Below are 13,587 nucleotides of genomic sequence, written 5' to 3'. Positions count from 1 at the left end.
ACGTGGGAGCCATTCATTGAAAATGGATATAACAGAATTCTAATTGAGGGTACAATTAATTATAATCTAAGCCTGCCACCAGTTGTGTTTTGGGATGCAGAATTTTCTCTCAGTTTCCTCATCCACATATATGAGAAGTTTAAGGGAAGGCTAAGATCACTTACTGCTCTGATATATGCACTTCTGTGACACATACCACTAGCTAGACCACAAACCAAGGATTAGTCTTAATGTGTTTTAGCATAACATCTTGGGTCACTGCCTGGATCGTGCAGCAAGGAACAAGGCCAAGTAAGAGGTGGGGTTGGGGCCAGGATAGGACTGGACAGAAATGGCAGGACAATGCAGGAAATGGGGATGGTAGGGGCAAGTCAGTTCCAGGTAGCCACATTGGAAGGAAATGTGGAGCAGAAGACAGAACACGGTATTCCAAACACAGGGTGACAGACCATAGGTGGTACACCACAAGGTGCATCAGAAAGGCCTAGCATGGGACAGTGTCACAGTCTTGTGCGGGGCAATTGGTCAAGGGAATACAGGCAGTATTTCATGAAGACTACCAGTAATTAAGTAATTAACACCAGAGAAGTTTCCCACAGTTATCAAAGTCCCAGCCCTGGCCTAGGACTCAGAAACAATATTCCAATTTCTAAGAGGGAAAAAGCAATATAAGATAGTACACCACTCTATTATAAGTAGAAACTCTGCTTCTAAAATTGATCCCAATGGATCAAATACAAAACACCAAGGGTGAGTAAAATGGGACTATCTCAGATTATTCAACTAGAGCTCCTCAGATTCTTCCTAGTTTATACCAAAGTTGGTTCTGAAAACAAGAGAGAATGAATATTCAGAATGAAGCATAAAAAGGAGAAAAGAGAAGTGAGGGTCTTAACGAGTTCACAAAACAGTAGGATATAATGGAAACCACACTTAGAATCACAGAGATCTGGGTCCTAATTTTTACCAGCTCTATGTACATGGACTAGACACTTAATCTCTGAACCACAAATTCTTCATTTGGGAAGTGGAATGATTTTATCTGCTACATAGTTGTTAAAACTAAAGTACACAATAAATGCACCTCAATGATTTTCTAATAGACACTTTACTTTTCTTCTTATTTAAATATCACTACCCTATTTGTAGGGTTCAGATAAAATCTTTTGAATGGAAGGATACTTTATATAGTTGATTTGTAAAATATAAGTACCAGAGATAGTGAGTCAAAATGATTACTCAAGTTCCTGCCTTTCCATTTTAGAATAATATCCTCAAAGGAAAATAAACTGTCAAAACAACATTTTTAATGTCATTTCTATAAGATATGTGTGTGCGTAAATAAGATACAGAGAAAAAAAAGCCTAAAATAATCTCTCTTATATAGAGAGATTGCATGCAAAGAAAAAAAAGGCTAAAATAATCTCTCTTATATAGAGAAACTAATAGTAAAGGTCGGCCTCTGCTACAAAGTTTTAACAATCATAGAGAAAAATTATAGAGGCAAAATTTTTAGATCCTGCCCCACCCTACTCCGAACACCTTCTAGGATTGTGAATGACAAAATTAGTAATATAAACCTGCATCTTCAGCTTCTTCTACTTCAGGTTTAAAAGTAGTATTCCAATACCTCCAAGATGAACAGTCAAGAAATGCCATGTAAACCCGTCCAATATTAACTTTGGGCAGCTAGAAATGACCTACCATCATTCAAAGATGAGTATACAAAAAACAAACATGAGTTCCATAAGGAGAGTCTGCAAAGTATAAGAAATATATCATTCAAAAAGTTAGACGGAAAGCACCTTTTGTAAAAGTTGTATTATATCATTATAGAAATTAAAAAGAAAGGGTTTGTCCAGCCAAAATGGAGGTGTGAGTAGACACGCTTTGCTTCCTCACAAAACCAAAGTAGGAAAACAACAAATTTAAAAATAAACAACAACAAAAACTGCCGGAAAATCAAACTGTATGGAAGTCCGACAACCAAGGAGTTAAAGAAACATTCATCCAGACCAGTAGGAGGGGTGGAGATGGGTAGCCGGGGCAAGGGGATATGTGGCAAGGCAGCATTACAGGTGGGCAAGGAAGTGACTGGCAGACTGGGCAGTCCCACATTCATGTGAGGATAAACTGGGAAGAACACCTGGAAGCATGGCAGACCACGCAGTCCAGGGCTGCAGCGTGGGAGACTAAAGCCTCAAAACCTCTGGCTGTAAAAACCTATTGGAGTTGCAGCAATGGGAGAAACTTGCAGTCTCACAGGAGAGTTCATTGGAGAGACCCACGGGGTCCTTGAACATACACAAACCTACCCACTCAGGAATCAGCACCAAAAGAGCCCAATTTGCTTGTGGGTAGCAGGGGAAGTGACTGAAAGTGGAGTGAGAGCTGAGTAAGTGGCATTGTTCCCTCTCTGACCCCCTCCCCCACATACAGCACCACAACACAGCTAAGTGGGTTGCCCTGCCCCAGCGAATACCTAAGGCTCAACCCTTTACAACATTAAAGGTGCACCAGGACAAAGAAATATGGCCCAAATAAAAGAACGGATCAAAACTCCAAAATTAGAACTAAACAACAGGGAGATAGCCAACCTATCAGATGCAGAGTTCAAGACACTGGTAATGAGGATGCTCACAGAAATGGTTGAGTATGGTCACAAAATAGAGGAAGAAGTGAAGGCTATGCAAATGGAAATAAAGAAAAATATACAGGGAACCAACAATGAAAGGAAGGAAACCAAGACTCAAATCAACAATTTGGAACAGGAGGAAGAAATAAACATTCAACTGGAACAAAATGAAGAAACAAGAATTCAAAAAATGAGGACAGGATTAGAAACCTCTGGGACAACATTAAAGGTTTTAACATCCAAATCATAGGGGTGACAGAAGGAGAGGAGGAAGATCAAGAAATTGAAAACTTATTTGAAAAAATCATGAAGGAGAACTTCCCCAACATGGCACAGGAAATAGACTTCCAGGAAGTCCAAGAAGCTCAGAGTCCCAAAAAAATTGGGCCCAAGGAGGAACACACCAAAGCACATTATAAATAAACTACCCAATATTAAAGATAAGAAGAGAATCTTAAAAATAGCAAGAGAAAAGAACAGAGTTACCTACAAAAGAGTTACCATAAGATGATCAGCAGATTTCTCAAAAGAAACCTTACAGGCAAGAAGGGGCTGGAAGAAAGTATTAAAAGTCATGAGAGACAAGGACCTACATCCAAGATTACTCTATCCAGCAAAACTATCATTTAGAAAGGAAGGGAAGATAAAGTGCTTCCCAGATAAGGTCAAGTTAAAGGAGTTCATCATCACCAAGCCGTTATTATGTGAAATGTTAAAGGGACTTATCTAAGAAAAAGAAGAAGATCAAAAACTATGAATAGTAAAATGACAACAAACTCACAACTCTCAACAACTGAACCTAAAAAAACAAAAACAGAAACAAACTAAGCAAACAACTAAAACAGGAATAGAATCACAGAAATGGAGATCACATGGAGGGTTATCAGTGGGGAGAGGGTCAGGGGAGAATAGGGGGAAAAGTACAGGGAATAAGCAGCATAAATAGTAGGTATAAAATAGACAGGGGGAGATTAAGAATAGTGTAGGAAATGGAGAAGCCAAAGAACTTATATGTACGACCCATGAACATGAACTAAGGGAGGGCAATGCTAGTGGAAGAGGGTTACAGGGCGGAGGGGAATAAAGCGGAGAAACAATGGAACAGCTGTAGAAGCATAATCAATAAAATATACTTAAAAATAAAAACAAAAGAAAGATTTTTTTAAAAAGGAAGTGTTTTGTCAAGGAAATTTTTTAAATGCTTTCACAAAATAGGTAATAAAAGTTCCGATAAAACAAAAATTCGGGTAAGACAAAAGACAGTTTTCTTAAGAGGTTGAAGAATTAAGAAAAAAAATAGAAAAATGCCAAAGCAGTGTTAAAAAGGTAGTTAGAAGGACTATTTAAAAATTTACAACTCAGAAAATAGAACAAAGTTTTGAGAGATGATAACTATAGAGGAAAGATAATGAAGATCCAATATATGGCTAATTGATATTCCTCAAGAAATGCATCAAATAGATTGGAAACACTATCAAAAATAAATCAGAAGAAGTGCTAAACTGAAGAGCTATATTTGCATATCAAAACGGCTTTCTGTGTACCAAGAAATATTAATTAAAAAGAAATACGTTCCCAAACATATGCTTGTGATATTATTTAATTTGAGGCAAAATTTTAACCCCTATAAGCAACTAGGATTGGAGGAGAAACAAATTACGTGCAAATGAAAACAGGATGGGCTTCAGATTTTTATCTTAAAACATTAGATATTGGATAATAAAACAAACATAGAAAACACATAGACAAGTGTTGACAAATATGACATTACAGGAAATACCAAAGAAGCAAAAAAAGGATAAAGAAAACAATAGCAAGTACATCTGATATGACAATAAATTAATAAAGAGAGGTCCAATCTATTATTTAAAAAATTCCAATTGGCTTAAAAATATATTCCAGTCTATGCAATCTATAAGGGACACAAATAAGAAAGATTACAAATAAAAGCATGTACCGGACCTAACATCCCTTTTAAGGTCTTTCCCAAATTCTGACCGATAACATCTGACAATTTCTTGGATTTCCAGATTAGTTCTTGTGCATACAAAGATCCAGTTACTGCATTCAGTGAACTCCAGGCATCATAATACATAGTTGGCATGAACAGGGCAAGGATTAGTTCTTCCCTATTTCCACTTAACTCTGATTTGACATCTTTGATTAAATGCTTTCCTCACATGCTCTTGGTCAGGATCGTGATCACTCGAAGTGAGGTTGATCTTGTACAAATAAAACAGACGTTCAGTCAGATGTATCAGAAGACCCTGGCACAATGATCCCAAGTGACATGAGTGGAGATTACCGAAGGCTTCATCTAGCCATCATGGGTCAGTGGGGGGAATTTGTTTTAAATGAATGAAGCTATACAAAGTGTATCCGTCAAAGCAGTGGCTGACCTGCATACGGCAATATCAACCATCATCTAATCAAAAGAGCTTTTTACTAAAGACCATGTCAGGGTTGTGCTGGTTTGCACATGTGTTATTGCCTTAATTCCAATTTTTTTAATCTATATACAATCAATGTAAAGCCATATCGTAATGATGTGGTATTAATGCAATGCTTGTAAAGCATAATTTTCTCACTGCTCTTATTCTAATCAGAAAACAACTTGAATAAAAATCACAACAATCTTAAATAAATAAATAAATGGAAAGGCAAACATATGCCATGTAAATAAAGCAAAAAATAAGACAAAGTACAGTTTCACTTTTTATGAATTTAGTGTACAATCTACAATGAAAACTGTTACAAAATTAAGTTTCTTTAATTTCTTTTGACACAAAATTGTTTTATATAACCACATATCAATTTATATATTTAGTTCTACCTCTTTTCAGCACTCATAGCTCTACCTCATTCTTTATCATATTGCAATCCATCTCATTACTAGATTAAAGCCATGGTTCTGGGTAAGATCATTTTGAGTATAGGGAGGGGAGAAAAGAGGTCCCGCATAAGCCTGGGCACTTCAATGTTTTGAAGTCGAAGAGATGAGATAGCAGCAGGGAGACTTGAGAAGGCACAGCCAGGAAGGCAGGAGGAGGATCAAGAGAGAATGTGGTATCGAAGGTCAAGGAATAAGAGTATTGTAAGAAGAGCAAATGCAACTGTGCCAAATGCTACTGGAAAGTCAAGATGAGGGCTGTGATATCTTAAAGCAAATTTGACCATGTCATTCTTCCTCAAAAAAAAAACAAAAAACCACTATCAATGGCTGCCCACTATACTGAGAATAAGAATCTCTCCCCCAAGCCATCACACACACATTATCTCTAATGCTGGACTTCCTTCCAACTTTCAGATGAGTTCCAATAGTTCACAGCAGGGACTCTCAAATTCCAATGTACATAGAATCATCTGCATGTCTAATGAGTTCCCAGGTGACGTTGGTGCTGCTAGACTATGGACTATACTTTTGAGTACCAAGTACCTAAAATGTATTCTTCCTCCTTCTCCTAGCTACCTTCTATTCATTTTTCAGGTTTTAATTTAAGTGTCATTTCCTCAAACCTCCCAAGATAATGAGGGGCTCTTCTTCCATGTTCCCACAGCACCCTGCATGTCTGCATATTAGCTGATATGTGTACAATAATTAATTCACTATCTTTCTTCACTGCTTGTCTCCAAGTTCTCTGAGGGCAGAGATTATGTTTCTCTTGTTTGTAGAAGTGTCCCTAGTACCTAACTCTATGCCTGCCACATAGCAAGTACACAAAAAATATCTGCTGATTGATTTAAGTAATTATTAAGATCTGTATTTCCTGACATGGAAAGATAATCACAGTATAAAAAATTTTAAAAATCAGAATCATGATATGGAGAGCATTTTGATGGTTGCCAGATTGGAGGGGGGTTTGAGGGTATGGAAGAAGAGGTGAAGGGATTAAGAAGTATAAATAGGTGGTCACAGAATAGGCACGGGGATGTAAAGTACAATATAGTAAATGGAGTAGCCAAAGAACTTACATGCATGACCCATGGACATGAACAACGGTGTGGGGCTTGCCTGAGGGAGTGGAGGGTTCTGGGTGGACAGGGACAAAGGGAGAAAAATTTGGGCAACTCCAGCAGCATAATCAATAAAATATAATTAATAAAAACAAACACCCAGAAAAAAATTTTTTTAATCAGGTTACAAAACATATGTACATAGCATTATCCCAAATAAAAATGATGTATTTGCATATAGAAAGTCTGGAAACATATATTTAAGAATGCAAACAGCATTATCTTTGGATAGCAAAATTTTGAGTAATTGATTTTCTTCTTTGCATTTTCTTGCATATTTTTTCATATTTGATAAAATATTGTATTTTTATTATTTTATAGCAAACTAACAAATGAAATTAAACACTGAATTCTGACACTTAAATTTTAGTTTTCCAATATTGCTGTAGTTGCTGTTGTTTTGATGAATGGAACTAACAATCTGTCCACATTTTTTTTAAGTGTGGCTGGGAATTTCCCCTGTAATTTGAGGCTCAGTTGAAGGTCAGATCTGCTGATCTATAGCCTAAGCACTACTTACCACTAGAAAGCTGGCTATAAGGGGTACCTGATTTGAGAAAGTCAGCCAGTTTTTGTGGGACAGCATTTCTGCTCACTCTACTAATGATGGATCAACAAAATACAGAGGCAATTTTACATAGACAAGTCAGTGACACAGAGCATAAGTCCATAAATATACTCAGTAACACACTGAAATTTAAGGTATGAAAAACTGCCATTTCAAATTAGTGAGAAAAAGTGGATTTATTGAATAAATAATATTATGCAATTGGCTAGTTGTTTTGGACAACAGTAATGCTTATTCTTCTTATCTAATTAATAATATATGGACCAGAGATTTAATTTTTTAAAAGAAAGCCATAAATTAGTAGATGAAATTAAGAGAAAATACATTTAAATTTAAATATAGAAAAGCTTTCTAAGAATGACATCAAGACTAGAACACATAAATGATTGCTAATTTTTACTATATAAAAATTAAAACTATGTGCACAAAAACATACTGAGATGCAAACAACAGAGTAAAAAACACTACAATATATGACAAATAATTAAAATCTTTACTATAAAAAGATCACTTATTGATACAAAAAAAGACAAATGACAACAGAATATGAATTGATAATTCTGAAAAGGAGAAAAAGTAGCCAAGAGATATCTAAAAATGTGTTCACCCTTATTGGAATAGAATTAAAAAATAATAAAAGTATATTTTTCCTCATCATATTAGAAAAAATAAAGATCGTCAATTAGTTTGACAGGGTGAAAGGAAATGAACGGTGTCATCACTTGCTAGTACGTATATAAGTTGATATAATTTTTCTGGGGAGAAGTCCAGTAATATACATCAAACTTTTGAAAACAAGAAATTTGTGCCCTGGCTCGTGTGGCTCAGTGGATTGAGCACTGGCCTGCGATCCAAAGGGTCACCAGTTCAATTCCCAGTCAGGGCACATGCCTGGGTTGCAGGCCAGGTCCCCAGCAGGGGACATGCGAAATGCAGGCACACGTTGATGTTTCTCTCCCTCTCTTTCTCCCTCCCTTCCTCTCTCTGAAAATAAATAAATAAAATCTTTTAAAATAATAATAAATAAGTAAATTAAAAGTTTAATAAATAACTCTACACCTAGAAATTGTTATACATTGCTCTTTGGTTAAGTTTGTGAATAATAGGAAATAATTTAAATATTAACACATAACCTTGAGTGAAAAAGATCCTTCTATAGCAGGGTTCATCGACCCCCAGGTGCGACCGGTACTGGTCCGTGGCCATTTAGGAACCAGCCCTCCACTTCCCCACCACACAGCACAAAAGGAAGTGAGGTGAGCGGCCAGGGGAGGAAGCAATGCTTCGCTGGCAATTCAGCCTATTACAGTCTGAGCTCCACCTCCTGTCTAGCTCTCCAACCGTCCAACCTCCCCCCACCCCATAGAGGGAAAATTTGTCTTTCATGAAACTGGTCCCTTGTGCCAAAAAGGTTGGGGACCACTGGCCTACATAGAATGCCACACATAGTTTAAGCACATTGCACATTCAAGAGATGTTCAGAAGGCTGTTCACCAACGTTTAACATTATCTAGGTGCTTAAATATTTTTAATGATTCCCTTATATTAAAACCCAAAATCTAAAATTCCATGCAGAGGATTCTAACTAAATGTGTATAAAACTCTCTTTAGAATACAGACATTTTAAAAGCAAAAATATGAACAATATAGAACATTTTTATAGTTCTCATCAAAATTGCTACTTAGCAAAATAAACATAAGTGCAAACAATTCATTGCTATTTTAAATAAACTTAAGTATGTTCCCATTCTATATCATTAAAATATCCATGGTGTTTGCCACATAAAATAAACACTGTATGCAGAATTAGGAAAGCATTAAAACTAGGCAACACAAGTATTATTATGCTTTGTAGTTAACAGTTTATTGCACAGAAAAGTCACCAAGTAAAGTCACCAAGTAAAAGGGCATTCATTTCCTGTTTACAATTACCTTTCTTGAGAACACTTATTAGTGCAGAAAAAAGTATACATTTCTCCAAACTTGTAGGCTAATCAGACAGCTATATTTTAAAAAGGTTAAGCTATGTTTAGCAAGGTAATCCTCAAGAGATGGATGCTGGAGAATTAGATATTCAGTACTTAAATGAACTTCTTATTTGGTACTTAGGAACTAATTGCCAAGAATTAAATTATCATCATCAAATAGAACATTTATTGACTCTCTTGAAAAAAGAAAGTGAGACCTACTTGAAGAAAATAGTTTTAGAATTAGAAAGAAACCAGTATTTTTAACACTTTGCATAGCTAATAGAAGCTGTAACTCCTCAAAATGATTCTTTGTTTGCAAATTAATAATGGAAACGACTCAAAATAGTAGTTTTGTGACTAATGTTTGTATCTTTATTTTCCACACTCAGCTTTAGGCTTTCAATAGACACTCCAAAGAATATCACATGAAGCTGCTACATTCTGCCAAAGGTATTGGAGCAGTTTTGAAGTTTCCAAAATTCTTTGCATATAATTTTTTCCAAAAATTTAGAAAACATTGACTACTTAAATTAAAACTAAAAGACTTAGATATATAAAGTTATAAGTAACAAATCATTTAAAAAATCTCTTTGCCTAAATAAAAACAAACATGAGAATGACCTTTTAGGGGCTCAAATTGAACTGATTGTGATTACTAAGCAGGGAAACCAGATGACTTTAAACCATGAAAGAAGGCAGAAAAGTGTTACGATTGTTACTAAAACTCAAGTTTAAGAATGTAGACTTAGAATATGCCATGAAAGGAGTGGATAAATTACTAATAATTTTGTGATAGTGTAATTACAAGTGATCTTTTAGAATATTATTCTATAGATCTAAAATAGTTAAAAATAGAACACTAAAAACATTTCTATTTAAATATGTTAATATTTAATATTTTTAATATTCTTAAAATGTGTGGGAGATGATTTTTCAGGATTCCTAGCATGTCTTTTGAAAGGCAAGAACCTTTGGAGCAGGGGCGCTCTCCACGGGCAGGGGACGCCACCCCCGAGGGGGTGGAATTGGTGCTCGCGGGGTGGGGAAGACGGCAGAAGGTCACTCTTTTTACGTATAGAGCACAGCTACACAGGCCACAGACAGACACACAGTATATCTGGGGTATTAAAATTTAACAGGGAAAGACAACTGGGCAAGGGGGGCAAGTCTAGAAAGCCTCCTTAAGGGTGTGATAATGAAAAAAGTTTGAGAGAAATTAAGTTAGACACATCTGAATTCTGATTATTAGTCAGAGGTAAGAACTTGGGCAAGTATCCTGATTTTATGGAGCCCAGGTCTCCCCATGAATAAAATGGAAATTATGACTTTACCCTTATAGCTGAAGATGTGAATAGGAAAAATGCAAGGCACACAGCACAATAGTAGAAATATAATTACTGCCAAATAAATGTTGGCCCCCTTACCTTTTCTTCTCTCATTTGTACTCTTCACTAAAGAATACTCAGATTCAAAAGAAAGTGAGACACAGGTGAAATGGAAGAAACAGCAGAGACAGGAACTCCTGCACATGCTCTCTGGACTCAGGTGTGCCCGATAACGGTGAAATCTAAGACCGGCTTCAAGTCTCAAATCTCTGATTTTCTTAGTTGTGTAAGCCTGGTGAAGTTATTTGATTTTTATGAGCCTCAGTTTCCACATCTGTACCCCAGAATTGTTATGAAGAACAAATGAGACAACGTATGTGACACTCTTTGAGAACCATAAACCACTAAAGTTACCTGATGATGGGACATGGTTCGTGCTAGCGGTGGCAGGAAATGAAGATACTGACTATACGCACTGGGCTGTACGTACTGGGAAGAAATGGAAAAGAACAAAAACTGCTCCTCTCTAGTGTCCAAGTATCAAGTCTTTAAATCTAAACCTCAAAGGCAGAATTTCTTTGCCAATTTAAATCTAGTTTAAAGCATAAGCACCAATGGAACTCTTACCTACATCTTTGCTCTTCATCTGTGGAGTGATCATCTAACAAGGACTTTCCGAATACTCCAAGCAGAGTAGTGTGGCCTTTCTTGTCAGCTGTATGATACACCCGAGAAGCCAAGTACAAGTTGACGGGCAGCACCCGCGCTGGGACAGTGGTGCACAGATCATGAAGGGTAGGAGTGGAGTGGTCTGGTGGAATTCTGCAACGAGAAAGTGGACTTCTTTTATCACTGTATGGTCTTTTGATAGAAAATATATTTATATTGGCAGTTTAGTCTGGGCTCTGAAAAGGATGCCTAAATACAGGAGATGAGATTTAAAACTATAATAATGACTTATAACAAATTCACCATCACAATCGCAAGCCATTGACCAGATCTTCAAAGTCATATATTCAACTGCCTGCTGAAGATGTCAACCTATGTCTTACAGATACCTCAGAATCAACAGATCCAAAAGCAAACTCATTATCATTCCACCCAAACCTCTTCTCCCTTGAATTCTGTAACTCAGTTGGTGAAACCATACCCAGGCATACTACTCCTTTGCGGGTCTGCCCAAATGCTAATGCCCTGAGGAAGTATATTATCCATTAACTAGCATCAGCAGAATCCTGGGTCTAAGTTCACACGGTACCTCCTTCCCACAATGCAAAAACTTGCCTCTCCTGCCTTTGCAAAGTAGAGAAAAGGGCATGAAGAATTATTTCATAATCCCTAGTGTCACTTGCCATTTACTGAACAAATACTTTTTTAAAAAATTTCTTTATTGTTCCAATACATTTGTCTCCATTTACCCGCCACTATTCTCCCCTGCTCCACTCACCCCACCTCCCCCCCATCAACCCTTCCCCGCCTTGGCTTTGTCCATGTGTCCTTAACACCTTCCCCTTGATCTGACCCTTCCCCTTCCCCTCCCTGCTACCCCGCTCCCTCCCTCCCTCCTGTCCCTGTCGGTTTCTTCTTTCTTTCAATGTTGCTGGTCATAGTTGCCTTGCCTGCTTGCTTTGCTGGCTAGGTTCCACTTATAGGTGAGATGAACAAATACTTTTTGAGCACCTACTATGTGCCAGACTCCCTGCTACATGATTTACACACATTCTATCTATAAGGAGCCTATATGGGAGGTATTATTATCCTTACGTTAGAGCGGGCTTATTTTGGATAAGTCACAAAATTATTGAAGGGCTACTAGGATCTAAACACAATGCTGCTGACCGTAAGCCAATTTTTTTCTTAATATTGCCTGTTAAGGGCCCCTGGGGTGGAAAGAGCCCTTGTCCAGTACTACTGTATCCCTACCTCCTGGCTTAAGTTATATGCTTACATTAACCAAACGACGACCTTGTCTTCAAATCAAATAAACTTCAGCTATCTAGATTGAGTTCTCTATGAAGCTGCAGCTGATAATATTAATGATCTCTCTTGAAATTGCTCCTCCTCCCTCCTTTTTTAAGCCTGCACTACCTCAGCTCTACATCTGCCTCTCAAATTAATCATCATTTGACTTAGTCACTGGCTTTTCTTTTCCATCTCCTAAACTGGGTATGGCTTCCAAGGTTGGACTTTTCTTTCTGCATTGGAAAAATCAGTATCAGTGCCTCAGCTACTTCCTCCGTGCCGAGAGCTCCCAAATCCTGTCTCCAGTATCACTGTCTCACCCAGATTCCTCAGCTTCAAGATACAAAACATTGGAGCTACCTTCGACTCCTCTTTCCTTCACCTGCATATCCAATGAAAACCTGAGCTTCCCCCCTGCACAGCACTGCTCGGTGTGCTCCTCTTCCCTCCACACCCCTCCACAGTCAAGGTCCTGGGCACCTCACCCGGCATTAGCAACAGTCTACGCCAGTCAGACTGAACAATGCACCACGTGTCTCTTCCCCTTTCCAATGTCTCCTGCAAAATTCTATCTCATTGAGCTTTAAATACTCCTTTACCCAGCATGATGGTTCTTTGTCACTTGCTGCATTCATCTAACTTCCTCTATCTAAGTTTCAAGGCTCCTGACATCTGGCCCCACTTCTAACCTAGTGGTTAAGAGTATAGATTGTGGTGAAGCCAGACTGCCTTTGCTCAAATCCTGTTTAACATTACCCCATGGTCATAAGCAAATCAATTTCTTTACATCTCAGTAATTTTGGAATAACAACATTAGCACATGCTGGATAAAATTACTTTAAGGAAGAAAGGAGTGAATGCATTCAAACCAGCGTCTCTCACGTGGCAGATGTTTGCTATTATCAGTCTCCAGGACAATTCCCAGGATCAGCAAGACTTGCCAGTCCCTTCAGTGATGAATAGAATGCTGCCTCCGCTTTTGTCCATTTCTAAACATCCTTCAACAATATCCCCAAGACAAACTTTTCTGTAAAATTTAATTATTTTTCTTTTTACAAATGCATCTTTCCATACACTGCCTGATTCCTGTGCCACCACTCTGACCATTTATCT

The 13,587-nt window shown here is 37.5% G+C and overlaps 1 protein-coding gene across 1 annotated transcript in view; it reads right to left on the bottom strand.

Annotated features, from left to right (window-relative positions):
• The window catches only part of TTC6 (tetratricopeptide repeat domain 6), a 184,248-nt gene that overhangs the window by 93,979 nt on the left and 76,682 nt on the right, over nucleotides 1-13,587 (bottom strand). The window contains exon 5 of the mRNA XM_054575999.1: nucleotides 11,140-11,334. Coding sequence (XP_054431974.1) covers nucleotides 11,140-11,334 — 195 coding nt within the window. The remainder of the gene's footprint in view (nucleotides 1-11,139; nucleotides 11,335-13,587) is intronic.

This window comes from Pteronotus mesoamericanus, unplaced genomic scaffold (assembly GCF_021234165.1).
Source record: "Pteronotus mesoamericanus isolate MK-2021 breed Mesoamerican mustached bat unplaced genomic scaffold, CSHL_Meso_final contig_100, whole genome shotgun sequence".
NCBI classification, from domain to species: Eukaryota; Metazoa; Chordata; class Mammalia; order Chiroptera; family Mormoopidae; genus Pteronotus; species Pteronotus mesoamericanus.
The sequence above is the reverse complement of the archived record's forward strand: the minus strand, read 5'-3'. Positions and strand labels throughout refer to the sequence as shown.